This window comes from Mesocricetus auratus, unplaced genomic scaffold (genome assembly GCF_017639785.1).
Source record: "Mesocricetus auratus isolate SY011 unplaced genomic scaffold, BCM_Maur_2.0 Super-Scaffold_100033, whole genome shotgun sequence".
NCBI classification, from domain to species: Eukaryota; Metazoa; Chordata; class Mammalia; order Rodentia; family Cricetidae; genus Mesocricetus; species Mesocricetus auratus.
The window spans coordinates 13620450-13648194 of NW_024429213.1; the positions used below are offsets into that span (position 1 = coordinate 13620450).

Genomic DNA, 27745 nt, shown 5'->3' on the forward strand with positions numbered 1-27745 from the left:
TGTGTGTGCCTGCCAGTGGTGCATCTGGTTTAGTAATTCTGTTTCTTTTTTCATCTATTGTGTGTGCCTGCCAGTGGTGCATCTGGTTTAGTAATTCTGTTTCTTTTTTCATCTATTGTGTGTGCCTGCCAGTGGTACCACTGCACATGTGTGGATGTCAGAGGATAATTTGTAGCCATTCATTCTGTTTATCTTCCAGATAGATCCTAGGGATGTAACTCAGTTTGTCAGGGTTGGTAGCAAGAGGCTTTACGCGATGAACCATTTTACTGACCCAGTATTTATGCTTGTTTATTTAAGGTGCATTTATTATTTGTTTGTTTGTGAGTGTGTGCAGGCATACATGTGTCACAGTGCAGATGTGGAGTTCAGACTCCATCGAGTCATTTCTGGCCTTCTACCATGTGGATCTCGGGGACAGAATTCAGATTGTGAGGTTTGGTAGCAGGGGCCCTTATCCCGAACCGCCTCCCCAGTAGTAGTAATTATATCTTAATCCTGGGGCGTAGATATTATCAAATTTCTCATTTTACAGATGAGGAAAGCAAGACACAGGGGAATATTCATTTTGTAAACTTGTAGGCTTTTATAACTTGGAAGATGAAAGCGTCCTTAAATGAAACTTTTCTCTGTCCTGTCCCTCAGATGCTAGCACAATTCCTTCCTCCCTTGGACAAGTCTACAGGACTTCAGGTGGAAGAACTACAGCTTCCAGCAGCCATTGCGTGCTCAGTTCTGAGTGTGTAAAACACACCACACCTCCAGGAGTCCCGCCTGCGCAGCGCTCACTCTCAGAACTACACTTCCCAAAGTTCCTTGCGCGGCACGTGATGCTCTGTCCTCCTTGGGCGCGGAGAGCAGTTGCTACAGCGTTGCTCCACTTTCTCTGATCCGATCCTGAACCCAGCCCCAGAGTTAGAACTGACTCCACCATGGAAGAGGCCGATCGAATCCTCATCCATTCCTTGCGGCAGGCGGGCACGTAAGTACGCAGCTCCCACTCTCCTCCAATTGCTCACATCCGGTTTTCCAAAACCTAGGACCCCCCCATTACCCGAGAACCTTAAAATCGAGACCTTGGCACCCAAGGGCCCCAACTTACAGGATCCTAAGCCCCTCTAGATCTTAACATCACAGCTCTCCCAAACCCTTTGACCTGGACATTTGGTAAACCCAAAGGACTCAGACACCTTACAAATCTGGAATCTTAGGAACTGAGACCTGAAATGTATGGTCTGGACACTAATATACTGGGACCCTGCTATGTAGAGTCTGTTAAGACACCTGCACTCTGAGAAACTTACAACACAGGACTAGCACTCAGAATCTCCAGAATCCCCGAGACTGGATACTTGAGGATCTTCAGACTTTAGCTTTTGAAGCACTCTGGGCTTTTCAAAACACCAGGGCCCCAAATTCTAGCAGTAGCAGCAGTTGGTAACACTGACACACACACCGGGCGGTGGTGGCGCACGCCTTTAATCCCAGCACTCGGGAGGCAGAGGCAGTTTGATCTCTGTGAGTTCAAGGCCAGCCTGGTCTACAGAGTGAGTTCCAGGACAGACAGGGATTTTACACATAGAAACTCTGTCTTGAAAAATCAAAACAACAACAAAACCATTGACACACAAGGACTCCTCTATTTATTTGAGGACCCTAAAAGTCCTGGATGCCAAAATTTAGGGTGCCTGAGTTTTGTTTCTATTCAGGGACCCTGGCATTTGAGACTTCTGAAAACTAAACCTCTTACTGTATAGTTTCTTCAAACCCTAGTAGATCTGGGAGGCCTTGCCATGCAAAGAACACAGTGTCTTGGGGCCCAGAAATGTGGAGACTATGCCACTTGAAGCAATTTCACCTTTGCAGTTCCCAGAGGTTTGAAACGTTGAATTGCAGGGGAATTTGAGAATTGCAGGGAATTTTTGAACTCAGGTCATTTGTGTTCACTGAGGTCTTAGGACCAGTAGAAGTCATAGTTACTAACACCCAGGGTCTGTTGAAGTCTAGGGTTCCCCCCGCCACACCCCGGGTTCTAGTGCTTCCTTCTCTAGAAGGCTATTTTTCCCATAACTCCTCCTCCTCAGGCCTACTGTTTTCGTTTTTAGGGCAGTCCCTCCAGAAGTGCAGACTCTGCGAGCTTTCACCACTGAGCTGGTCGTAGAGGCTGTGGTTCGATGCCTTCGAGTGATCAGTCCCACTGTGGGCTCTGGCCTCAGTCACTTGCTACCACCAGCCATGTCTGCTCGGTTCCGCCTGGCTATGAGCCTGGCTCAGGCCTGCATGGTGAGTGCCATCCTCCCAGGGTGCAGTCTTCCTTCCCTTTTCACAGAGTCACCAAGTTCTTTGACACTCTTGGCCTTCCCCTCTGTCCCTCTTTGTGGCTTAGCATTCATGAATGGTTAAAGCTGCTTCCTCTGTAGCCAAACTGTATGACTAGTTCTGACTCTACCTAGCTGTACTCATACTCGCTGTGCGGTCCCAACCCTTCCATGCCTGTTTCCTTATCTGTGAAACGGAGATGACAAAACTAAGGTTGTGTGGAGTAAATGAGCTGATCCAGTTTATACTTGGACTACCTGTAGCACCCATCTTTTAAACCTGGCTTCAAGATTTCACCCCAGTGTCACATAATAGCCATTTACCTACTCATTAGTACTGAAGAAACACCTCCGTTGAGTTAGATGCTAATAAACAAGGTTCTGATTAGTCCTGCCCAGACCACATGGACATCCTGTAGGACTGATTAGCTGCTGTTTCATTCCATAGAACTGAGGAAGGGATGGTTACCGAGAGAAAGGTGTCCTGTTTAAGGAAACATTGTTTGTTACATTGTATTACGCCTCTCGTAGTTGCAAAAGTGCTGCTCCACATTGTTTGTTACATTGTATTACGCCTCTCGTAGTTGCGAAAGTGCTGGTCCCATTAGGTCAAATCAAGTGCTTCTTCAAGGAAGCACCCTCCCCTCTGTTTCAGAGCTGTGTCCAGTGGCTGCGATCAAGACCTAAGAGTTCTTCCTTTTCTTGTAGCTCACTGTCTTTGTGACTTTGGGCCTGCCTTTTAACCGGTTTGGCCCTCAGTTTCTGTCTGTGCAGACTGAGTGTGAAAGCTAAACTGAGTTAGGTTGTAGTTCAGTTTTCAAGTGTGTACTTCACATGCATGAGGTCCTGGATTTGGTCTCCAGCATGCAAAAAGCAAAAGCTAAGTTACTATAGGAACAGCTCATAGCTTAATCTGGCTGCATGCATTCCAGCAGCCTGTGGCTATGGAGTGACTGTAGACACTTCCAGCATACTCAGTAAGTTGCTAAGTCTATGGTGGCAGATCAGTAGAATATCCACTGAAAACTTCCTTGTAGACCAAAGGGGACAGGGTCATCACAGCTGTTTGCCTTGGACCAGTGCTTATGCAGTTTGGGTCTGAGCGGTACCCCTGTTGGCCCTGCCTAGCTAGCTTATTACTCTCAAGTTCACCTAGCTGTCAGGAGTTCTCATATTCTTCTGTCTAGGGCTCTTGGTGGCCTCATGAAGTGATCAGTCTGCCCCTGTTCGGGGCCATGTTCTAGACGATGGCCTTCTAAGAGAGAAGCTATGTCTTCTGTTGGGCATGGAGTGTGCTCAGTGGGAAGCACCCAGGTGGTGGGATGAGGCTTTCTCTGATGTTGCCTTCTCAGCGCTGGCTGCCTATGGATATTGTGGCTCATGTTGATTTCAGTGTGGGGCGGAGAACCCGCTGGTCAAGGGGTACATGTGATTGTCTGCTCAACAGCCGTGGTTTGCTAGCAGCGATCAGAAAAGGTCTGTAATTCAGCATTGTGTGTTCTGGTGTCTTCCTCTCTATGTCCTTGCTTCTGGTATCCATTTCTGTTCCTAACCCACCTCTGTGCTTTGGCATCTGTCACTGTATACGGCTGCTCAGTCAGTGTTCTATTGCTGGGAAGAGACACCATGACCACAGCAACTGTTGTGGAGAAAAACATTGAATTGGGTCTCGCTAACAGTTTCAGAGGTTTAGTCCGTTATCGTCATGGCAGAGAGCATGGTGGCCCACAGGCAGATGTGGTAACTGAGAATTCTACATATGGATTCTAAGGCAGCAGGAAGGGTGGGACTCTGGCCTTGGTTGGCATGAACTTCTGGAACCTCAAAGCCCACCCCCGGTGACACATTTTTGCTAACAAGACCATACCTGCTGATCCTTTCAACTGGTATCATTCCCTGGAGACCAAGTATTCAAATCTATGAACCTATGGGGCTATTCTTATTCAAACTACCACAACAGCCCGCTTCTGGAATGAGTTTCCATATCAGTCACAACTCTTCGATCATAGATGTCAGATACAAAACTCTAAGGAATGTTGTTTTTATACTTGTGTGATCCTGATCCTCTAATACAGTTTCTGTAGTGACAGAGTACATGAATTACATATAATGGTGGTCTTTTAGTCAATACTCTGTGCTAGGCACTGTGGTAACATGCTGACAACACCACGTGGATGCTGGAAATAGAACCCAGGTCCTTCGGAAGAGCAGCCGTTGCTCCTAACCACCGAACCATCTCTCCAGCCCTTGTACATTTTTTTTCTTACATGAGAAAAGTGAAGTACAGACAAGTACTGGGCTGAGGTCACACAGCTGGTAAGAGGCAGAACTTGGGTTTGAGTCCAGGAAGTTTGCTTTCAGGGTCTGTAGTCTTTGAAGCTATCTGTAACTCTTGAGAGTCCTTTCTTTCTTTCTTTCTTTTTTTCTTTCTTTCTTTCTTTCTTTCTTTCTTTCTTTATTTGGTTTTTACGAGACAGGGTTTCTCTGTATTGTTTTGGAGGCTATCGGTCCAGCCTGGCCTCGAACTCAAAGAGATCCGCCTGCCTCTGCCTCCCGAGTGCTGGGATTAAAGGGGTGTGCCACCACCGCCCAGCGAGTCCTTTCTTTCTGAGCTGTGTGTTTGCTGATCTTTTTGCCTGTTGTTGTTGATGATGATGATAATTATTTTGTTGGTGCTAGGGATGGAACCCAGGGCCTCGGTCACGTAAGCAAGCACTGTGAGCCACATCCCCAGTTCTGTTTATTTTTAGGCACTACCTTTATAATGGATAGATAGGTTCACGACTTTCTTCTCAAAGGGTCTGGCTATTGTTTGGCTGTCCTGGAACTCGCTCTGTAGACCAGGCTGGCCTCAGACTCAAGAGATCCGCCTGCCTCTACCTCCTGAGTGCTGGGATTAAAGGCGTGCGCCACCACTGGCAGCAAGCCTGCTAAGCTTTAATCTCTTTTCTTGATCTTGTAATACTATCATGACTTTGTGGCTGTCACTGGGGCCTGGATGGCTTGGCGATGCAGGGTGAAAGTGAGGGGGTGATGGCAGGTAAAAGAGTCAGAGCAGGTATGGTAGTCCCAGGGCCCCCAGAGCAGGAGGCTCCTCCCTGCTTGGCAAATGGGGACCTGCCTTCTTACCCTCAGTATCATTATCTGCTTATACTTGCTAACCCCCAGGACCTGGGCTATCCCTTGGAGCTTGGCTATCAGAACTTCCTCTATCCCAGTGAGCCTGACCTCCGAGACCTGCTTCTCTTCTTGGCTGAGCGGCTACCCACCGATGCCTCTGAGGATGCAGACCAGCCTGCAGGTAGGGGGTCCCGCAGGACTGGGGAAATGGACTGTATTCCTAGTGTTAAGGGCTGACAGAGGTGGCAGGAAGAGTAGGGGGCAGGATGTGTCTCCGGGAGACTTGGGTGGATACAAGGCAAGTAGCATGAGGCTAGGAAATGGATTCCCCAATTTACCTCCTGTACCCCTGATCCTCATTCACTCCACTCTTATCATATGGGTGTTCTTAAATGTGCCAGGCACAGGCTAGCCTCAGGGTGTTTGGGTCCCTGGATTATTCTTCCCTCAGATCTCTTCAGAGTCACCTCACTACCAGGTAAGTCTAACACATGCAGCAGAGGATGGCTGTGAACACCGACCACCGCAGAACTATAAACCTGCTTAAAATGTTAGGAGATTTTTTTGGTGTGACTCAATTGCGCTGTTCTTGAGCATGAACTTTGAAGGCGATAACATCATGTCAGAGTGTCAAAAGGTTAAATATATCCTCAGTTCTCTGTGGCTTCTGCTCTGTTACCCCAGCAAGGCCTTTCTCTGGCTGCTCTTTGGAACATCCCAACCCCTTTTAGCAATCCTCTCTCCTGCTTAGAATAGATGGTCCTAATGGTCCTATTCATGAAGTTTCTTTTCTGTTATCTTGCTGATTCCATGAAGATGGGGACCTTATCACTTTTTCCCCTGAAGTGATATTTATAAACCCTGGTAACTGGTACCTACCTAGCTTAAGCTCAGTAGCTGTTGAATGATTGAGAATGCTGGTTGAATCCATCTACATCTGGAGGGGAGAGCTCAGGTGTTATGGCTAGCTTCCCAGGACTTTCAGATTTGTGGCTTGTCACCCCTTCCCTACCTGCCACCCCTTACCCCCGTAGGTGACTCGGCTATTTTCCTTCGGGCCATTGGGAGCCAAATCCGGGAGCAGCTGGCCCTGCCCTGGGTCCCACCTCTCCTTCGAACTCCCAAGCTGCAGCACCTCCAGGTGGGATCCCCACCTCTTAACCATCTGGACTTGTCCCCTCCTTGCCTTTGTCCTCATCCATTTGCTCAGGTTGTTGACTCCCCCCCCCCATCACTAGTGCCTCATTCTGGAGGCTGACTCTGCTCTCTCCACAGGGCTCAGCCCTCCAGCAGTCACTCCGCTGCACCAGGTTGGTTCTGCCAGAACTCAGTTCCAAAGGAGGTGAGGCTGGAGTTGTGTGGCTCTACGTGAGGAGGGGGAAGGACGTGTGAGCATGGCTGAATGGGGGCAGCTGACTGACACTGTTTCTGCCTTCAGAGCCACGGGAGTTCCAGGCAAGCGCCCTGCTGCTACCAGCCCCCACACAGGTGCCCCAGCTTGTGCGGAGGGCAGCCTCACTCCTCGAACAGCATGCCGTCCAGCTCTGCCAGCATGTGAGCAGGGATTGCCCGGGAGATGAAGACCGGGTGTGCTGGGCACACCGTGTCCCATCCCAGGTACCCCCAGGGTTCAGCTCTCCTCCCAAGGCTTTCGCTCCTGTGAGTCCTCTGCGCCTCATCGTCCCCACTCTGTCCTTCTCCTCATTGGCTCTCCTCTGTGTGTACTTGCCTGGTTCCCCGCCTGATAGAATGGATAAGAAGGATGGAACCTGCAGCACGTCCTTCCCCTTTGCCTGCTTTCCTGTTGGGAAAAAGGGATTGTGGCGTATTGATCCTGCATGGGTTTCACCTGGGACAGTGTGGGGGGACTGGGTGTGTCCCTGAGCCCTCTCTTTGTCTCTGCGTTTGTCAGTGATCCTCTTGCTGTCTGGCTCTAGGTGTCTGCACCGTATCCTCCTATTACTGTCTTTCTTGTTCTGTAGTTTTCCTGCCCCTCTTTCTTAACCTTTAGGTCTCCCATTTGTTTACTGCATCTTTCTGTCTGTCCACTTTTGCCTTTCCCTTCTTGCCCTCTCCGACCTCTTCATCCTGTCTCCGCCTCTGTCCACTTTTTTGTCTGTCCTCTCTTCCCCCATATCTGCTTCTCCACTTGTCTCCTCTTCCTATCTTCTCCCTGTCCATTTCTGGTTTTGTCTCTTTCGATCTATCCCTGCATCTCTGCTTGTCATTTGCTTGTTCTTTCTCTCCCTGCCCCCTCTCTGGTTTTTAGGGGCGATTTGAGACAGAGTCTCACTGTATAGCCCAAGTTGGCATCACAATTTACAATCCCTTTGTGTCTGCCTCCCAAGTGCTGGGACTACAAGCATGTACCACCACACCCAGATACTGTCTCTTCTTTAAATTCACAGGAAGTTTTGGCTGTTGTTTTTACAGACAGGGTTTCTCTGTGGCTTTGGAGGCTGTTCTCCACCTCGCTCTGTAGACCAGGCTGGCCTCGAACTCACAGATATCTGCCTGCCTCTGCCTCCTGAGTGCTGGGTTCAGAGGCCTGCACCACCACTACATTGGCCACAGGAATTTTGAAGTACAAATATAGAGAGATTATTCTAATGATTCCTGTCTTCTGGTCTTTCTTCTATTCACTTTTAGCTTTCCGTCCAGTATTTTCGAGTACATCTAAGAGTTTGGGAGGTAGTCCCACAGTAGAACACTTGTCTAGCATGCACAAGGCCCTGGGTTACATGTTCAGGGTCAAATCCTAGCCAACTCAGACTGTCACATATTTTCAAACCTTAAGTAGTCAAGATGACGTGTCATTACTCACAGGGACATTTTTATGTAACCGTTGTTCCATTTTCATACTGAAGGAAATGAATGATTTCTTCGTACCCTTCAACACTGAATCAGCCTCTGTTCTCTCCTTTACTTATTGTCTTCCTGTGCCCTGAACTCTCAACCCCTTTGCCTGGTACCCTTCGTTCTGTGTCATCGCTGCCCACCACCCTTTCTGTCTCCTGAGCCTCAGGCTCACTTTTCTCTCTTCTCCCATTCTTCTGCAGGGTGAGGAGAGAAATGTAGGTGTGGAGAAAGGGCCTCTGTCCTTGAGGAGCACCTAGGCCAATGGGGCAGGGTGGGAAGGTCCTAGGGACCTTCAGGCCCTTATGCCCTCCTCTTCCCGTGTGTGTTCTTCCCAGGAGGATTCCCGGGCTGCACAGCAGCGACTGCATAAGCAGCTGGCTGAGCATCTTCGTCAAAGCTGGAGCCCACTTGGAGCCTCGACGCAAGTCCGAGACCTAGGAGACATGCTCCAGGCCTGGGGTGCTAGGAAGAAGACTAGCACCCCCAAAGGCTCCCGCTTCACCCATTCGGAGAAGTTTACCTTCCAGCTGGTGGGTAGGCCAGTGTGAACAAGGAGTGTGCTGATCACTGACTTGAGGGTTGCTCTATGCTATTAACACCACAGTATTCCATACAGGTTCCCTGTGTCCACTGAGTAGGCCCTGTCCAACTGGGAGAGAGTGCCCAGAGGGCCCCCCTAGCTTCTTGGGACTTGAGTGGAGAAAGGGCAGATAGGTGGGACTTGTGTAAGGAGGTGTGCAGTGCTCCCAGCACAAATTGCATCTTTCCTTGGGCTTTCCTTTGGTAAACATGTTTCCTTCGGGAACATCTTTTTTTCCTTGGACACCCACCCAGAGGACCTCCTGCCTTTCTCATGGAATTTTGGCCAGTGTCGTTATAGGGTTGGGATGGTCAGGGTTAGCCTCAGGGAGGTTCCCTTGTGGCCAGCCACTCTAATCTGTACTTACAGATGGTACTTCACACTCTCCTGTAGTCACGGTCTGAAAACTATCAGTGGTTAAGCGGACATGGGTACAGTGCTTGGGGGTGCTTTGGGGTTTGAGGCTGGGCTGTGAAGGAACTTGTGTGACTGACAACCAGGTTGCTGCTTCTACCCATAGGAGCCCCAGGCCCAGGTCACCCAGATACCAGATGTGCCAGTCACCTCCCAGAAGCCTGAACAGGTAAGGAGACTGAGGGGAGGGAGGGAGGGAGAGAGAGAGAGAGAGAGAGAGAGAGAGAGAGAGAGAGAGAGAGAGAGAGAGAGAGAGAGAGAGAGAGAGAGTCAGTCAGGTCAGCTAGGCTCTTGCCTGTCTTCTGGACTTGGTAGCTCCACCTAGACTGGCCTGTGCTTCCCAGGACACACGGGCAGCTCAAGAGCAGGAGTTAGAGTCCCTTCGGGAGCAGCTGGCAAGTGTGAACCACAGCATTGAAGAGGTTGAAGCTGACATGAAGACCCTGGGAATCAACCTTATGCAGGTGAGGGGCTGGGAGAGGGACTTGGGTTGGATCAGGTCAAAACTAGGGCCTTGAGAAAGAAGCCGGAGAGATCTATAGATGCCAGGCTTGTTGATGGAGGATGCTAGGGACCTCTGATATTTTGAAGGTTCAGGAGAACTTGTGAGGCAAAGAAAGATGTTGGCCTGGTGGTTTGGTGGGCCTATAGGGGTTAGAGGCACATTTGGGCATTAGTCAGGCTTTGTAGGGGGACAGCAGCTATGGGCATCAGTGGAGCAAGATGGGTCTGTATGGGCTGGGCCTTGCAGGGTTTCTCAGGGCTTTTGGCTGTCAGTATGGAGCTGAAGGTCTTAGAAGCCGTGGAGTGATCTGGGAGGCCTTGAGCTGGGCCTAGGCCATAATGGGCTCACTAGGATTGTGAGCCGTGTATATGACTGGGAGCTTGGCTGTGAGTATACCGTGTATATGACTGGGAGCTTGGCTGTGAGTATACCAGGTGGAAACAGAGTGTCGACAGAGTGAACTCAGTGTGGCTGAGCAGGAGCAGGCCCTACGCTTGAAGAGCAGGGCGGTGGAATTGCTGCCTGATGGGGCTGCTAACCTCGCCAAGCTGCAGGTGGGCTGGGATCAGGGTTGGGCTGAGATGGGTGGGGTGGGTGGATCCAGCCTGTTTTAACATAGTCCCCTGACTCCTGCCAGCTTGTGGTGGAGAGTAGTGCCCAGCGGGTCATTCATCTAGCAAGTCAGTGGGAGAAACATCGGGTCCCGCTTCTGGCTGAGTACCGCCACCTCCGAAAACTCCAGGACTGTAGGGAGGTAGGTGGCAGCGTCCTGGGCTGTGAGTGGTGTACTGCCTCCACTGGGGACTGTCTCTGAGCTCTGCTCACTGCCTTCTGTCTATGGCTTCCTGGCAGCTGGAATCATCTCGACGGCTGGCAGAAATCCAGGAGCTGCACCAGAGTGTTCGAGCAGCTGCGGAAGAGGCTCGCAGGAAGGAGGAGGTCTATAAGCAGCTGGTAAGGGCAATTTTAGGACCCTGGGTTGTAATGGTGGGTGGGGTGTGGGGCTTGGGCTCTCATGCCTGCCATGCTCTTGTCTAGGTGTCAGAGCTGGAGACTCTGCCAAAAGATGTGTCCCGGCTGGCCTATACCCAGCGCATCCTGGAGATTGTGGGCAACATCAGGAAGCAGAAGGAAGAGATCACTAAGGTGTGCCACTGTGGCTCTGATGGATGGATCACATGGGCAGACAGACATAGGGTAGTTACACGGGGACTTTATGGTCTCTCATAGAGCTGTTTAGGCATACTCCAACATACAATAGACACATACAGTCTACCCCAGCCACCCCAACACAGTGACATAGGCCCTGATTGGATGTAAGTGCAGGCACGTGAGTACCATCACTGGCCAGCCACCATGCCCCAGACGTGATGGCTTCCTTGGTTTCTGGCAGATCTTGTCGGACACAAAGGAACTTCAAAAGGAAATCAACTCTCTCTCTGGGAAGCTGGACCGGACATTTGCAGTGACTGACGAACTGGTGTTCAAGGTATGGAGCAGACTGGCCTGGGGAGGGGAGGGTGGGACTGGGCTGTTGCCTGTTGCTTGGGTCTAGCTTTGTTCTGTGGAAGGTGGTAGTGTAGGGCGGCTCTGTAGGGGAAGGAGTAGTGGAAACAGCCGGAATGGCTTGCTGATGGGTTTGCGGTCCCTTCTGTCTTTTCAGGACGCCAAGAAGGATGATGCTGTTCGGAAAGCTTACAAATATCTAGCTGCCCTGCATGAGGTGAGGGAGCATGGGCCTGGTGGGCTGGCTGTAGAGGGCTAGCACAGGTGCAAGCCTTAAATTCTTGTCGTTTCCAGAATTGCAGCCAGCTCATCCAGACCATTGAGGACACAGGCACCATCATGAGGGAAATTCGAGACCTGGAGGAGCAGGTGAGATCTGGGAATAGGAAAGGGAATGGAGGCAGGCCAGGGGATAGCTCCTTGTTTTACATTGAGAGTCTGTGAAACCAGACATCTTCCAGCTAGAGGCTGTGCCCGGGACCTGGAACTAGTCTACTCTGAGCCCTGGCTTCTAGCTTGAGGTTTCTCACGCCTGCCTCCCAGAGCCCATGGCGAAAGCTATGGCTTTAGGTGGAGGGAAGGACATACACAGAGACCTGGTGGTGGGAAGGGGCAGGCCACTGTTACAGGGATGGGAGGAGTAGAGACTAGCACAGTAGAGGGGCGGTGAGCAGGGGCTGGAAAATTAGCCATGCATGCTGAAGATGTGTGTATCATGTTGTCTTAGATCGAGACAGAGATGGGCAAGAAGACTCTGAGCAACTTGGAGAAGATCTGTGAGGATTACCGAGCCCTTCGCCAGGAGAATGCTAGCCTCTTGAGCCGGGTCCGGGAGGCCTAGAGCCCTAATGGAAGTGTCCTAGCCACAGGCAGGATTTGGGGGTGCTGGAGACAATGCCAAAGTAGTTCTTCTAGCACTTCCTGTGTTTTGGCCCCTGCTTTCTCCTGCTGGGATTTGAACCCCAGATGCCTGCTTATCTGGTCCCATCTTTGATCCGGGGTTATCTAGCTTGACCACAGTTTATTGGATGGGTACTGGGGACCAAGGGGTCTTGGATCCCAAATAAAAGAGAAGCTCTTCTATGGTCCACGCTGAGGCATGGATTGGGGCTTGGGGTAGGGGACCGGGGTCAGTGGCAAATGAGACATGGGCTAAATTTTGGTGAGTCAGTGTGTATTCATAGAACTCAGGAGATAACAGGGGAGGGAGCTGTGTGTGTGTGTGTGTGTGTGTGTGTGTGTGTGTGTGTGTGTGTGTGTGAGTTCCGACAAGCTGTGTCTGACTTGCTATTTTGGGGCATGGCACGAGACTGTATGATCAGTTATGCCCATATGCTTTTCTGGGATGCAATCTTGAAGGTTCCAGGGCTGCTGTTATGCAAGGATCTGTACGTATACATATGTGTGATGGTGCCCATGGTTCCAGATGTTGTGGTGAGTGCTTTGGTATGAGTCAGTAGGATTGCAGTCATGTGAGACTGCAGGGCGATGCACTTTGGGGGCAGATGAATGTACCAAGGCAGGCTCTTTGTGTTGCAGGGTTTGGGTGGAGTCCAGGGGACAGGCTTATGACTGTGTGTCTGTGCCATTTTCCCACTTGAGGGTGGCCAAGGCAGGCTGTATGTATAGCTGGGTGTGAGGGCTGTTTGGCTGGAAAGCCCATCTTGGGGATAGGTTGGGGATAGGGGCTGGGCTGGGATTGGTGTCCCTCGGCTTCAAGTCAGAAGTTATGATCCAGGAGGGCAGCTAGTTAGGGAGCAGAGGCCCTATAGGCAAGACAGTGGAAACATCATTGCCTGGGCTCCGTAGATGTGGCCAGGACTTGCCTCCTTGCCTCTGTTTCATATTTTGGCCCCTGTCCATCTTTTGTTTTTCTTGGTTCTGCGGTCAAGGGCAAGGGTTGGAGCACTTGCTGGGGCGTTGGCTCCTCTTCTTGCGAAACTCAAACTCATCTACGGTCCACACCGCTCCCTTCTCACTCTCCACCCGCACAAAGCACTTGTGCAAACTCAGGTTGTGGCGGATGGCATTCTGTGGAAGGAGGACCAGGACCCCAGGCAGAGATGGGGTGGACAGTCATCCAGTGAGTTCAGCGGGCCTCAGCACTGACCTGCCCCTCTCCCACGTGTCCAGCCCAGGCTTAACCACCCTTGGAGCCATCCCAGCCCCCACAGAGGCACTTTACCTTCCAGGTGGCCGGGTGGTTTCTGAAGTAGGCGAACATGCGTGTGAACCAATGGTAGATTTCATTGAGTGTCCTCTGCTTCTCTGGAGCTTCCAGGATGGCCTGGAAGTTGGAGTCAGATGGAGTGAGCATGTTTCCTCAGAACTGTGCCCGAGGGGGGAGTCTACTTTAAGCTCTCTGCCTGGGATAGGTGTGTAGTTGTGTGGGTCAAGGGAGGGGAAGGAGAGACACTGGAGTGAGGCCTGGGAGGCAAGGATGAAGTTAGTAGTGGGGTGGACAATGGAAAGGGTGGTTTTTAGTGTCACAGTTTGGCTTGTACTTGCCTGTGGTAGTAGTTTAGGTTCAGGGAGAGATCTGGGGTGAAGCTATCAAGAAGGATCACATCTCTGGGCTCCTCGGGGGCTGAGGTTTGCTAATGCAGGGTTCCACTCTTGGTGCAGAGGGGTGTAGCGGTGTAGGAGGCAAGCACCCCCACCCCCAGCTGCCAGGCCTAGGCTGCCATGCTTACCCATCGGATGAGGGTGGCATAGGTGAAAGGGGGCCTCATGTTATGGAACTTGAAGTAGTCCATGTTGTGGAAGAATTCTGCAGAGGGTTGGGATAGATCAGGCCCTATGGCCTCCTCTCACTCTGTCCTGCCTTTGTCTCCACCGTGAGTCCAAGGCTTGAAATCCTACTGTTAGCACCAAGGGTGGGGGGGGGCGTCCTATGATCGCACAGAGGTACTGTTTATGGAGTACTGGCCATAAGCTGACTCTTCTTGCACGGCTCTTGCCAAAATAGCTCTCCCCAAATTGCAGACAGGTAACTTGCACATCAAAGGCATGTAAGCAGTTCAAGGGGGCGCAGCCAGTATGATAGCAGAGTTGTGGTTCCTGGTGCATCCACAACCCAGGCCTGGCGGGTGGGAGTGGCTGGGTGAGCTTGGATGACTCCACCTGATTCCCCTTGAGGAGGGGAAGAAGGGAGGTTCTTTGGAGTTATTTAGCAAGGTCCCTCCGTCATGGTGACCAAGTGAAGTAGCAGATACCAAGTGGGTGAGACATGGCTCCAGTCCCCAAAATACACGGGACTGGAGCTTCTAGGCCTAATAAACTCAGGTGCATTTTCCTCCCAGCTTTCAGTGGGCATGTGAGGGGAAAGGGAGCTCCTTTGTGCCCCCTGGCACCAGTCGGTATTAGGAGCTTGTGGTCGTCAGATGGGGTGCAGACTACACTGACCTGGAAAGGTGCTGTTTCCATGGCTTCCCCAGAGGTGCCTCCGCACGGCAAACAGGCTGTCCGAAGCCTCCCGGGGACTGGACCAGGCTGGGAGAACGCTGCCCTGGGTGCTGCTAGTTACAATGCAGCAAGAACTCTTGTCCACGGAGGCCTGGGAGGATTTGGGAGAGAGTGGTGATTGAGAGCCTTAAGCTTTTCATTTTACTACATCCTGTCTAAAACTTTTGTATTTTTATTATTAATTAAAAGTGGTTTTGTACAATTTTGCACATGTATGCAATACATACAGACCATTTTAACCCCGCTTCCTTCCCCTACTGCTTACCTGCTTCCTTCCCAAAAATCACTCTCATATTTATGTCTATTTTGTTTTAAAATTTATTATTAAGAAACGGGGGTCTTACTATGTAGTCCTGGCTGGCCTGGAGCTTCCAGAAGCTTACCTGTCTCTCCCTCATGAATGTATCACCATGCTTTGTCTATTCATTTTAGTTTTGTCTTATTTAACTTTTTTTCTGAGACAGGCTCACTATATATTTCTGGCTGGGCTTGTACCTTCCATCCTCAGAACTCTACTCTGGAGTTCTTGGATTATGAGTGTGTGCCACACATGTGGCTTCTATTTTTATTTTATAGTTTGGCTTTTTTGAGGCAGGATCTATCTGTGTAGACCACTATGCAGACCAGGCTGGCCTCGAACTCACAGAGATCTCCTGCCTCTGCCTCCCGTGTGCTGGGATTAAAGTTGTGCGCCACCACAGCCACTTTCCACTTTACTTTTATCTATCTGTCTGTCTGTCTGTCTATCTATCTATGTAGGGTCTCACTTTGTAGTACAGGCTAATCTGCAATTTACTATGTAGCACAGGATGGCTTCAGACTTGGAGCACGCTTGCTTTATCAACTTCCCAAGTGCTGAGATTACTGCCTAAGCCACCACTCAGTTCCCATTTTATTTTTATTTTAAAAAATTGTTTTTCTGAGGCAGGGTCTCATGTAGCCCATGCTGACCTCTGACTTATTATGTGTCATAAGAAGACAGTGAACTCCTGATCCTCTTGCTTCTACCTCTGGAGTGCTTGGATTGTAGGTATGAGTTATACCCACCTTCCATTCCATTTCTATTTTAGATGAACAAGAATATTTTATGTGTGGGGGCATTTTGCCTGCATGCATGTCTGTGCACCATGTGCGTGCCTGGTGCTTGTGAAGGTCTGAAAATTGCATCAGATCCACTAGAACTGGGATTAGAGACAGTTGTGAACTGCCATGTGGATACTGGGAATCAAACTCTGGTCCCTTGGAAGAGCAGCAAGTTCTCTTAATCCCTGATCCATCTTTCCAGTTCCCCAACCTCAGTTTATTTTAAAATTTGCATCTACATATTTGGTTATATTTATATGTCACCTGTATGTATGTATGATGTGTATACACATACATGTTTGCATGTGTATAAGTGCTGATGCATGTGTAGAGATCAGAGAAGAATCTTGGGTAATAGTCCTGACCTTTCACCTTGTTTGAGACAGGATCTCTTGTTGTATGCCTCTGCTTATGCTAGGTTACCTGGCCTGTGAGCCTTGAGTTTGGGATGATTCTGTTTTTTTAGGCAGGTGTCACTACGAAGACCACTCTGGCCTGAATTTATAGAGATCTGACCACCTCTATCTCCTAGGTGCTGGGTACTGGGATTAAAGGCCTGTGCTACCATGTACAGCATTTTGAGTGATTGTGTCTCTACCTAAGTGCACTGGGATTCCAGACTTGTACTATTCTGCATCTGGTGTGGGTGTTGGGATCCAAACTCAGAACCTTTTACTTGTATGGCAAACACTTTCCCTTTGAACACAACCCCACCTCTGGTTTTTTGTTTTTGTTTTTCAAGACAAGGTTTCTTTGTATAGCCCTGCCTGGCTGCCCTGGAACTCACTCTGTACACTCTGAGTTCAAGTTCTGGCCTTGAACTGAGAGATCCACCTGCCTCTGCCTCTTGAGTGCTGGGATTAAAGGTGTGCACCACTGCCACCTGGTTCTTTGTATTTTTTAAACTTTTTTTTGGTTTTTTGAGACAGGGTTTCTCTGTATTGTTTTGGAGGCTGTCCTGGGACTTGCTCTGTGTCCAGGCTGACCTCGAACTCACAGAGACCCGCCTGCCTCTGCCTCCCGAGTGCTGGGATTAAAGGCGTGCGCCACCACCGCCTGGCATCTTTAATTTTTAAACTTTTATTCTTTTCTCATACATTACATCCCAACCACAGGTTTCCCTTCCTCCACTCCTCCCAGTCCCTCCCTCCACATCCCCTCTCCCCCAGATCAACTCTTCCTCTGTTTCTGATACAATAAGACTGGGCACAAACCCTCATATCATGGCTAGATGTAGTAACCCAGTATTTTTTTTAGACAAGGTCTCTGTGTTGGTCAGGCTGGTTTTGAACTCAAGGATTCAAGTGATCCTCCTTCAAGTAGCTAGGATTACAGGTGTACACCACGTGTCCAGTGAGGTCAGTGCTTTTGAGGGCACCACCCCCTTGTCAGTTGCAGGCTCTGTTGGGGTGCTGTAAGCAGCATTGGGGCATCTTGATTACAATGCAGGAGTGAGCATGCTAGGAAGCCATAGATGCTGGGGCTGGGGGTGAGCAGGGCCTGAATGGGATCCCCTAGCATCCAACTGTGAATTTGGGAGAGTCAACTAGGTCTTCCTGACCTCAGTGCTCTTCATTTGTTCATTAGGATGACAGCGGTGGCTACCACTGTTGTAGTAGGAGACTTGAGTAAGTTCACATCAGCAAAGTACCTGGGGACTGGGTGTTTTGGGGTCACAAGGTCAGAGGGTTGTAAGCATATTAAGGAGGTGGGAGTGGCCAGGACCTGCATGTGAGAAGGACCAACCTTAAGGGTGTCTCTCTTGTCCCCAGCAGTTGAAGTCTTCTGCTTCGGGACTTGGGGTACTCACCATAGCTGGAGCCTTTGACAGTGCCATCTTCCCGGCCAGGTGGGCTTGCATAGCACCCAGCTTCTCCTTTTCCAGCTCCAGCTGTGAGGATACACATCAGAGTGAGGCCTCCACTTGGTCTTCAGCCACAACTGTGACTGCGCAAAGGCCTTCCCTTGGAGGGCCCTCCCTCACATCCTTCTTTCCCCTCAGCCACGCCCTGCAGGCATCACCTGCTGCTCCAGAGACTGCACCACTTCTCTCTGGAGGAGGCACTGCGCCTTGCCCTTCTCATCCAGGAGGTGATCTGCTTGGCAGTGCCTGAGCAAGGAGAAGATTCCATATAGCTGACCATGGTGTGTCAGGCCTCTCGGCTTGGTGTACCACTAGGGACAGCCTAGACCCTTTGGGAGATTTCTTCTCAGAGTCTCAGTTTCCCTCACTCAACAACACCCCTGTCTCTCTCTCTCACCTGCACTGCCTTAAACACACTCTTCAGCAACTGCTGGCTTCCAGGCCTGGGCTATTAGGGAGGTGGTAAGAGGGAGATGGTGGGTTCAGCCTATGCAAAGGCCTGGCTATGCAGGTCATACGTCATTGCCAAGAGTTAGGTATGATTAGCAAAATACAGAAAGGGAGGGGGCAGATATAAAGCCAAGGGGAAACAGCTAAGTCATCCAGAGGGGCGGAAATTCAAGGCTCAATAATGTACATTGCATGATGGGAAGAAGGACAAAGCAGTTAGGAGTGTGGCTTCTGGAGCCTGGCTGCCTGAGTTCATATGCAACATCCGTCACACAGGACCTGTGTGAGCTCGATTGACACCTAATTCTGTTAGGCCTTCGTTCCTTTGTGCATCACACGGAGATAACTATCAGCATATACTTTTATTATTATGTCTCATCATACCAATGAGACAATCTGGGCCTAGAGAATCCAGGAACTTGCCCAAGATCACAGAACCAGGGAGGGATGAAGTGTCAACCTTTACTACTTTCTTATCATCAGTAGATTCTGAGTTGAGATATGCAGTCCCGATCTCTGTTCAGACACCAGAACCCCATGAGTAGGGTCAGGCTACTCACTTGAGAAACTCTTCTGGCTCCTCGAAGACCTTCTCACAACCAGGCCACTTGCAGACTCCGTTGGCCAGCAGTGGGTAGGATCCTTGCGGTGCAGCCAAAAGGTTGCTGGGGGTGGGAGAATCCAGGGTGTCAGCTGAGGGATGGGCGGAGAGAAGGGGCTCTGCCCAACACTGCCGACTTACTTTTCTTTCCTGGGTGTACCCGAGCGTGGGAAGGTGCAGAGTAGAGCCGGCTCCCTGGACACCCACTCCAGACTGGCTACATTGATCCCTGTGAGTAGAGTCAGGGTACTTCTGGGGCTGCAGGCTAGGCTCTGCAGCTTGTCCCAGAAGGCCTGTACCTTCCCTGAACCTTGAAGACTCTGACTCATAGGACTCTGCTGTTCCTACAGAGCAGGGCTTCTGACAGAGCAGCCTAAAGACAGCCATTGGTAAGTAATGACATTTTGAGTAATGGCAGCGATTTGTGATTTTTGACATTCTATGTCTTCAAGGTTCTAAGCTTGACAGTTTTTGGAGGTTGGAGTTTTCATGACTCTTAAGACCCCTCCAGGCCTCAGAAAAGTTTGCGTTGTGTATATTCAAAAATCTGAGGACTTGGCGGTTCTGTGAAGCCATGGGCAGAAAGCTGAAGTGTTTACCAGGTGGCAGGCCAGGCCGGGCCTTGAGGGAGAAGACCCCAGTGGCAGCAGAAGGTGGTGGGAGGCTGATCATAGCTGGGTTGTCCAGTGGGCGCACTTGTAGCACAGGGGTCTGGGCATGGGCATCCACAGTGGAGAGCTGAGGAACATATATGGACCATGGCTCAGGCTGGTTCGGGCTCTGCCTCACAGTTCTCCTGTTTGTTCCCTCTTCCCAGCCTGTTTCGATTCCATACCTGATGCATGAAGTGTGGTCTGTCCTGGAGAAGTGCCTGCAAGTGGGGCGAGGGGCCTAGTCGGGCCCCGGAGGGTGCTACCATGACTAGGGGTACTGTAGGCAGCTGGAAGGAGAAGAGAGATGCCATGAGATGCCAGCCTCAGCTTCACAGTCCTGTGTCTCGTTCCCCAGCTTTCCACTAAAGCTCCACATGGTAGGGACCGGTAATGCATCCAGTTCACACACTGGAATCCGAGGCTCGTAGAGACATGATTCACCAATATCAAACAGTTAAAAGCGGTAGAGCTGGCCCCAACGCTGTCACCTTACCTTCCTGGGCTCCAGCCATCTCCTCTTGACACAGTGAGATGAGGACACATGGCTATGCCCATGGGATCATAATAAGATCTCCTTTTGGGACAAGGATTGGGAGGGTGGGGGAAGCCTCGAATCTCTGAAGCCTGGAGAGCGGGGATTTTCTTGGCCCTGCAACATCTGCATAAGTCATAGACTTGCCTGGGACCCATAAACCACTTCCTGTGCCCCAGCCAGCCCCCCTCCTGCTACATGCCACAGTAAAGGTCGGCACTTATAGGCCCAGGTACCCCACCCTGCTTGCCCCATTCTGGGCCCCGGGCCTCACCTGCAGCTGTGATGGTGGCAGGGGGTTCAAGGAAGAAGTGTGGGCCCCACCTCGCAGGTCCCGGCCTTGGAAGGTTCCCCCAGGACCCCTGATCCCTAGGAGTTCTGAGCCCTTGGGTGTAGTCTTCCAGCTTGGTAAGACTCCTGGGGATGTACCAAGGGCCAATGAAGAGGCCACAGGCTTGGCTGGCCTGGGGTTGGGCATTGGGTTCTTGTCAGAGGCAGGCTGCAGGAACAACAGTGGAATGGAGTCATATGCATTCCAGGAGTGGTGTAAGACATTCATCCATTTGAATCATACAGATAGCCTCTCGTCAGAGCAGGTATTGGCTAGGGCATATCCCAAAGGGCCCCACAAACATACCCAAGCCCTCATCTCTTACACACATACACTGATGTGTGTGTGTGTGTGTGTACGTATGTATGTATGTATATAACACAGATACATGTTTATCTTCCACATGTACATGTCTAGCACCTGACTTGCCTGCATATGCCACACAGTCCTGTTGTGATTGTGGGACAATGGGGAGTTGGTTTGTGGGGCCTCAGCCTTCTGGTACCCCGTGCATTCTTCACGGGCCACAGTCTTTGCTGATTCTGCTGAGACTTATCGTGGACTCTCATTATTTTATTCCAGTGACTTGGGCATGAGCTCAAAAGATTCAGCTGGATGCCATGAGAGGGAAGGTTCCAGGGAACTTAGTACTAGTGAGAAGTCTACTGCAATAGTTTAGGCAAGCAATGCTGCTGCTACCAACCTGGATAATGGCAGAGGAGCTGGTAAGGAATGGCTAGATATCAGGTATCCTTTGAAGACAGAGTCAGGAAAAGTTGCTGGAAGCTTAGATGTACGAGATGGGAGAAAGGGTCAAGATGACTTCTGGGGTTTGGCATAAGCAGCTATGACAAAGCAGGTGTTACCAGAGATGGAGGATGAAAGAGCAGACTTTGCACTGATGGTAGTCAGATGTGGCGATATGCAAAGGTAAGCATTAGATGCGAGGACAGATATGTAGGTAGGTAATGGAATTCAGGACAGCAGAGCTCAGGGCCACAGCTCAGGGCTTTTGTCCTGCATGGAGTTAACATGGCAGGTGCCAGAAAAAGGAGGGATAGGATTTCTTGATCCAGGGACCTTGGGGGCTCCCCAAATTAGCCTCATCCCTACTTGTCCCAATCTCTGCCCCTCCAGCTTGGAATTCCTGCAGCCTCTTGTTTTTCCCTAGCCACACCTGTCTTCTGTGTTCCTCCTCAAAGTCCTGCATGGTGACCCAAGCCCCTCTGCAGAGCCCCAGTACCTTACAGCTCCTGAGGAGCATGGCTTTTGGTTTTTAGGGTCTTATAGTTCTAGTCAGAGAGGCCACCAGATCTTGAAGTGACTTAATTAAAGGGGTCTAATGAAGGGATTTTTAGTTAAAGGATACCCCAGGTTCATAATTCTACAGTCTTTTCATAACCTGGAACTTCCTTTTCTTTTTAGATAGGATCTCATGTAGCGTGGGCTAGCCTGGAACTCACTATATAGCCAGGTGGTCCTTGAACTGTTTGCTTTCTAAGTGCTGGAAGTCACCATTCCAGGCTGATGTCTCCATATCTTTCTCTAGGAAGTATGTATCCATGTCTATAGTTCATAACTCCCTGCTTTGTATATATGTGCATGTGTATATGCCATTATCTAGTCTACTATACTACATGTGTTGGGCAAAAAACAGCCAGGGGAGCACAAAAGTGTTCTGGAAGCCAACTGCTTCATTGGTGTCACGTCATGGGGATCGTCAGAACTGACTGGTAGGAGTTTAAAACTACAGTGTCTCGTGGGTTAAAACATTAGCATGAGAATCAGGAGTCTGGGTCTGTGGAGGCTGAGAACATGGGCTTCATCGAACAGCGATGAGATGAGGAGGCGAAAGACTGAATGAAGACAGGCAGCCACGAGAGCAAAGAAAACAGTCAGAGACTAGAAGGCCAGCAGTAGATTACAGAAGGAGCCAACCCTGTTGACATCTTGATCTTGGTCTTCTAGTCTCCAGTACTGTGACACAATAAACTGTGCTGTGAAATTCACCCAGTTTGTGACACTTCATTACAGCAGTCCCAGTAAATGTGTATTCTTTGGTGAGCAGAATTTTCCACCATAGTGGGTTAGCCCTCATGGGTGGACCATGGTCACTTTTAAAGCAGGCTAGATGTTTGGCCAGAATTTAGAAGAACTCTCCTTCCTAAATATGTCTGGAACTGGTATGACACCTGGAATCTTCAGTACCTTCTCAGAAAGGGGACCTAAATTGGATATGGTCTGTCTAGTGGTAGTAGGGACCTAGAGAGCTGGGCTGGCCAGCCAGCTTCCTGCACTGTCTGTTGGGGCGTCCCTTTTTGACTGTTTCTCAGAAGCTGTATGGAGGTTGTTTCTGGGACATAGAACATGTTTTCCTATCGGGGTCTACATCTGGGCCCTGTTGTCACAACCCCAACTTGGCCAGATTTTTCTGCCATTGACGTCATGGCGGCCGGATGCACTGGGCTTCATCGGCAACAAAGAGGAAGAGAAGGGGGCAGACAACCCACCCCACAGGTTTCGTTCCGAGAACTGGCTGGTCCATCCTGTAGCCGGATAGGCCCAGGTAGCGTGATGTAGGTGCTAGCGGATGTGGTAGGTGACGTCCATCTGGCCACCATGTAAACCCCAAGTTCTGTAGATCCTGTCTTTCTTGGGCGTCAGAGGGGTCCAAGGTTGGATGTTTGGTCAGTGTTAGGCAGGCCTCATGGATATTGAGACCCATTGGGTCTACAAATTGTGTAGTTACCAAAACCTAGAACCATAGGATCTCATTTCTTACAGCCAATGGATTTCAGGATCTCAAGAACACAGACTTTGTAGGGGTGCATGGATTCACCTTCTCACTGTGTGGATCCACCTAAAGGCCAGGAAGCCTAAAACACTCTAAGGCCTCTTTCTGGGCCTGGAATGTCAGCAAGTTCTCCTCAGCTTCCCCCCATCTCTGTAAAGGCAGAGGATTGGAAGGACCCCCTTCTGCCCTGCTCTGCAGGCCAGGCTTTGCCCTCCTTTCTAACTTGAGACAGTAACAGGAACCATCTCCCAAAGTTAGTACATATAAAATGCTGAGTAAAATGTCTGACTGATAGACACCTACAATATGGCGTCAGCCCCCCTATCATTCCCCGGATCATAACATTCTGCCAGAGATGGGACTCATGGAAAGAGTACACTACTAGGCTCTTTGGAAAGACCTCAGAATAGTAGTCCCTGGGAACCCAGCACCAACTCTGAGGACACATTCTTACTTAGATGCCTCCATTGTTACTATTCTCTGGTCAGCTAGGGCTTCCAACTCATGAGACTCAGGGCCTCACACAGGCCAGAATTTGTGAGGTTTGACCCCATGCCATGATTATTGGCCATCCTGCTCAAATCTGGATCCAACTTGTGACAAGGCAGAAGAGGGACTGACACCTCAGGTCTGATGGCTGCCTCCTAGGTACCAAGGGACAAGCTGAGGTCACCATGGGGGATGGTCAGAGTCAAGGTCTCACTGAGAAGTTGAGATCTGATCTTGAGTTTAACTGACACAACATATGTGTGAGGCCTGCTAAGAGTATGGGGTGGAGAAAGGCTAGCGTCTTTCTGTCCTGTGTTTGAGGTAAATCATACAAAGGCCAGGGTCTTTCTGTCCTGTGTTGAGGGTAAGTCATCCATCCGTGTGTGTGTGTGTGTGTGTGTGTGTGTGTGTGTGTGTGTGCGTGTGTGTGTGTGTGTGTGTGTGTGTGTATAAAGACACGTGGAAGAGAGGTGAAGACAGAGATATAGAGTGAGAGACATGAGACGGAACAGAAATAGATCACAGAGAGAGACAATGAGAGCTTTTTAGGGAAATGGTGACAGAGAAAGGAGAACAAGAGTGAAAGAGACAGAGACAGAGAGATAGAGAGAGGATTGACCCAAATAATCACTGGCATCTGGCTGGAGGACTAATGCCGCTAAGTACTAGAGACATCCATGGCTGGTATTGAATTGTTTAACAAAGCAACATCAGAAAAATAGTATTTGCCTTGTACAAGAACAGATTCTAAGGACCAAAGCAGAATAGAAAGCTTTGGCATAGACTTATGCACAGAGAGAATGGGATTTGTGATGGATGCAGCATTTCAACATGAGGAATAGTGCAAGCTAGATTAACAAATGCTCCTGAGACAATTATGAGAAAATCAAGTGACTGGGTACAACGATCAGTCCACTTTCCCACCAGTACCTCTCTGCCCACTTGAAATGTCACTATCATCATGTGCTGTGGAATAATTTCCAGACCCAGTGAAGACATAAATTTTACTATCTATCATTGTGTGTTTAGCCCTGTGCTAAGCACCAATCATCAGAAAGAGTCTCTGAGGTAGGTACTATTATAATCATCACAGAACATACTAGGAAACGGAGGAACAGAGAGGTGACGTGCTGGTTAAAATTCCCACAGATGACTTGAGGTGAGGGTAGGTTGTTCCAGACAGTCTGGCTCCAGTACCCACACTTTTGACCTCTAGTAAGTGGAAAAAATGAAGCCATAAAGGAGACTGGAAGGCAATATGGGCTGAACTGTTATCTCATTTTCAAGTGACAAAATACTTTTGAAGCACAAAACCATAGACAGAAGCCACATGAGAAAAGAGTAATCTGAATACATAAAACACACGTGAATTACAAAGCACAATAAATAGAAAAAAAGCAAATGATAGTCAGATATGGTGACGTGTGCCTTTAATCCCAGTACTCGTGAGGCAGAGGCAGATGGGTGGGTTTCTGTGAGTGTGAGGTCAGCCTAGTCTACATAGTCAGTTCTAGGCCAGCCAGGGCTATACAGTGAGACCCTGTCTCAAAATAAAAATAACAAAATGCACACAAAGGGAGCTGGAGAGGTGGTTCAGTGGTTAAGAGCACTAGTTGGTCTTCCAAAGGAGGTTCCTTCAACTCCCAGCATTCATGTAGCAACTCACAACCATGTGTAACTGGAATCCCATGGGATCCCACACCCTCTTATGGCCTCTATGGGCATCACACACATATACGGTGCACATGCAGGCAAAACATGCATACCCATAAAATAAGTAAATAAATAAGATTAAATACACATATCTACAAATGATGAATTTGGAAAAAATGTTTTCTATATACATATAGGCAATAGAAAGTTATCCTTTCCAAATTAAGATCTGTAGAAAAAAATCTTGAGCACTCTATTAGGAGTAAGAACATGATCACCCAATTCTTTTTGCAAAGCACAAGAGGTCAAGAGTCATTAAAAGCCACCGAAGAATGCAAAATCTAACAATGTTATAATTTTCTCTTATGATGGGAAATGATTATTAAAAATGGTAACAGCCACCTAAGACTGGCTTGAATAAAAACAACATAAAACAAGACAATATTTGGAAAAGCAATTTGCAGAGAGAATAACAAGGACAACAAAAACCCCTTAAAAATGCACACCCCTTCTTCTCCAGGATTCAAGGAGTCAGTTGTGATTTGAAGAAACCTGAATATCCAACTATCAGTACTTAATTCAGGCAATTCAGAGTGTGCGGACATAAAAGATCACGTGTTCATTTTTTTGGTATGCTACAAAAATGGTATTGATTGAATAAAGCAGGAACAAACCCAAAATACAGCATGATTCTAATTTGTTTAAAAAATACTACCTAACAGTGAGAACTTACCGTACACCAGGCGCAGTGCCATAGGACTAAGCCTGCAGTGACTAGCTCACCCTAGTCCTGAACTGCCTGTTCTCCATGGACATGGATTCTGGTTACAGTCACACAGTCCTTTGCTAAACCATGCTTGACCATGCTGGGAAGTGCCTTTCCAGAGGGTGTCCTCTTATGTGACACAAGCAAAAGGTCAATGAAATGCTAAGACGGGCTGCCTGCTCACAATCCTCCTCCTCCTAGGACAAACAGAACTGATGCCCATTTTGGAAAACAGAGCTCTCAAGCCATTACTAGTAAGTGCCAGTGGTGTACAAATCTTTGTGCTGGATACTGGGTGGAAAAGCAGGGGAAGGAAGTTGAGCCAAGAGAGTCAGAGAAGTGGGAGAAAGAAACGGAACACTGGTGGTCAGGATGGAAGAGACAAAGAGGAATATAGTCAGCGCCTTGGAAAGACGTGGGCAGAGAGTGGGCATTCAAGGGAGAAAGACAGAGACCGACAAAGAAACAGAATGAGACAGGAAAAGAAGTGGGGAACATCACCAGGAAAGAAACAAGAGATGCAGTTCAACTTTCCAGTTCCAGCTGGACAACATGTTGAGTTGCCCAACGCTCCGGCATTCATAGAAATCAGCAGTTGATGGACATGTTTTAAAAATCCTGTCCATCTGTGCATCAATCAGCTTTCTTCTTTTTGCCCCTGTTTGAGGAATGACTGCCCCACCTATCTGGCATTTAGGATAAGTAGTATTAGTTTCAAAAGTCCTTACCTGGAGTTCACAGTGGCTAGGTGTTTCCAGCTGGACCAGAGGGCTCCTGACCCCCCACTGCTATCTCCCTGCCACTTTCTCCAGCAGAGCTGTGTCTGGCGGGGGAGAGCAGGGACACTCACCTTGGTGAAGTGGACTGACAGAGAAGGATCAGCTTGGCTTGTGGGAAACTGCCACATTATCAAAAACAACTTTGCTTTTATACCGAGAAGAAAACCACGGTGTGGAAGCCGCAGACCTCTCTCTTCTAATAATCCAGTTTTTTTTTGATGAGTGTGTGTGCTGATAATCACATGGTGGGGGTTCTCATAGTTTCTCTCTCTCTCTCTCTCTCTCTCTCTCTCTCTCTCTCTCTCTCTCTCTCTCTCTCTCTCTCTCTCGCTTTGTTTATTCTTTTCTTATGAGACTTAAACGGAAATTTTGAAATTTTGGGTTTTTTCTTTGCCCTTTACAAGTCATCTGAAAATATGATTTCTTCCCCTCACCACAGAGGTAAAAGGTATCAATGAGATAACAGGGCTCATGAGAAACCACAATTTCTTAAACAAAAGTGTGTAGAGTCAGAAAAAAAAGGGAAAATCACTCAAATCACAAAGGCATCCCGAGGTAGGTAGAGACACCATTCTGTGCCTGGGAGGATGTATGAGGGTCACTGCGTTGAATAGAAGAAGGGATCTGAAGCCCAACATTTGGATAGAGAACACCAAAGGAAGCAATGGAATAGCGCGTGTTTCCACAGGCCTTGTCCTGTTTCAGGCCTCGGTTTCTCCTTAGGTAGAATGAATATGATCACCCTCATTCATATTGCCAAGGGTTGGGAGATCTGGACACCTCTGTAGCCTTTCTTCCCATAGAAGGCAAGAGGCATGTAATGCAGTTCATGGAGAAAGAAGGTGGGGTGTACTCCTACCACAAATTCACAGAATCAACGAGTCTCAGAATCACTGGCTCCTAGAATCTGCTGAGAGTCTCTGTGTGAGGAGGGAAGGGTCTCCACATGATGCTTATGCTTGAGTGCTGTGACCCAGCAGCCA

At 49.2% G+C, this 27745-nt stretch overlaps 2 protein-coding genes across 4 annotated transcripts; one reads left to right on the forward strand and one right to left on the reverse strand.

Annotated features, from left to right (window-relative positions):
- The first annotated feature begins 809 nt into the window (after nucleotides 1-809).
- Ccdc22 (coiled-coil domain containing 22) lies at nucleotides 810-12390 on the forward strand. The gene is made up of 17 exons (XM_005085089.4): nucleotides 810-982; nucleotides 2106-2283; nucleotides 5487-5619; nucleotides 6473-6579; nucleotides 6714-6780; nucleotides 6877-7055; nucleotides 8633-8827; nucleotides 9398-9460; nucleotides 9636-9755; nucleotides 10231-10350; nucleotides 10434-10550; nucleotides 10649-10750; nucleotides 10835-10942; nucleotides 11190-11285; nucleotides 11460-11519; nucleotides 11597-11671; nucleotides 12030-12390. The coding sequence occupies exons 1-17, from the start codon at nucleotides 933-935 to the stop codon at nucleotides 12141-12143; spliced, it is 1884 nt and encodes a 627-aa protein (XP_005085146.1). The 5' UTR covers nucleotides 810-932; the 3' UTR covers nucleotides 12144-12390.
- On the reverse strand, nucleotides 10990-26963 carry Foxp3 (forkhead box P3). Of its 3 annotated transcripts, none has more exons than XM_021235961.2 (12): nucleotides 26834-26963; nucleotides 20225-20449; nucleotides 19601-19705; nucleotides 19365-19503; nucleotides 18907-18994; nucleotides 18725-18829; nucleotides 17873-17960; nucleotides 17661-17741; nucleotides 14708-14858; nucleotides 13996-14072; nucleotides 13488-13589; nucleotides 10990-13333 (listed from the first exon to the last, which is right to left on the reverse strand). In XM_021235961.2, the coding sequence occupies exons 1-12, from the start codon at nucleotides 26888-26890 to the stop codon at nucleotides 13190-13192; spliced, it is 1362 nt and encodes a 453-aa protein (XP_021091620.1). In that variant the 5' UTR covers nucleotides 26891-26963; the 3' UTR covers nucleotides 10990-13189. The 3 variants fall into 3 exon arrangements, with proteins under 3 accessions (XP_021091620.1, XP_021091621.1, XP_005085145.2); XM_021235962.2 differs by having other exon boundaries at nucleotides 26712-26944; XM_005085088.4 differs by lacking the exon at nucleotides 26834-26963 and having other exon boundaries at nucleotides 20225-20631.
- Nucleotides 26964-27745: the final 782 nt, after the last annotated feature.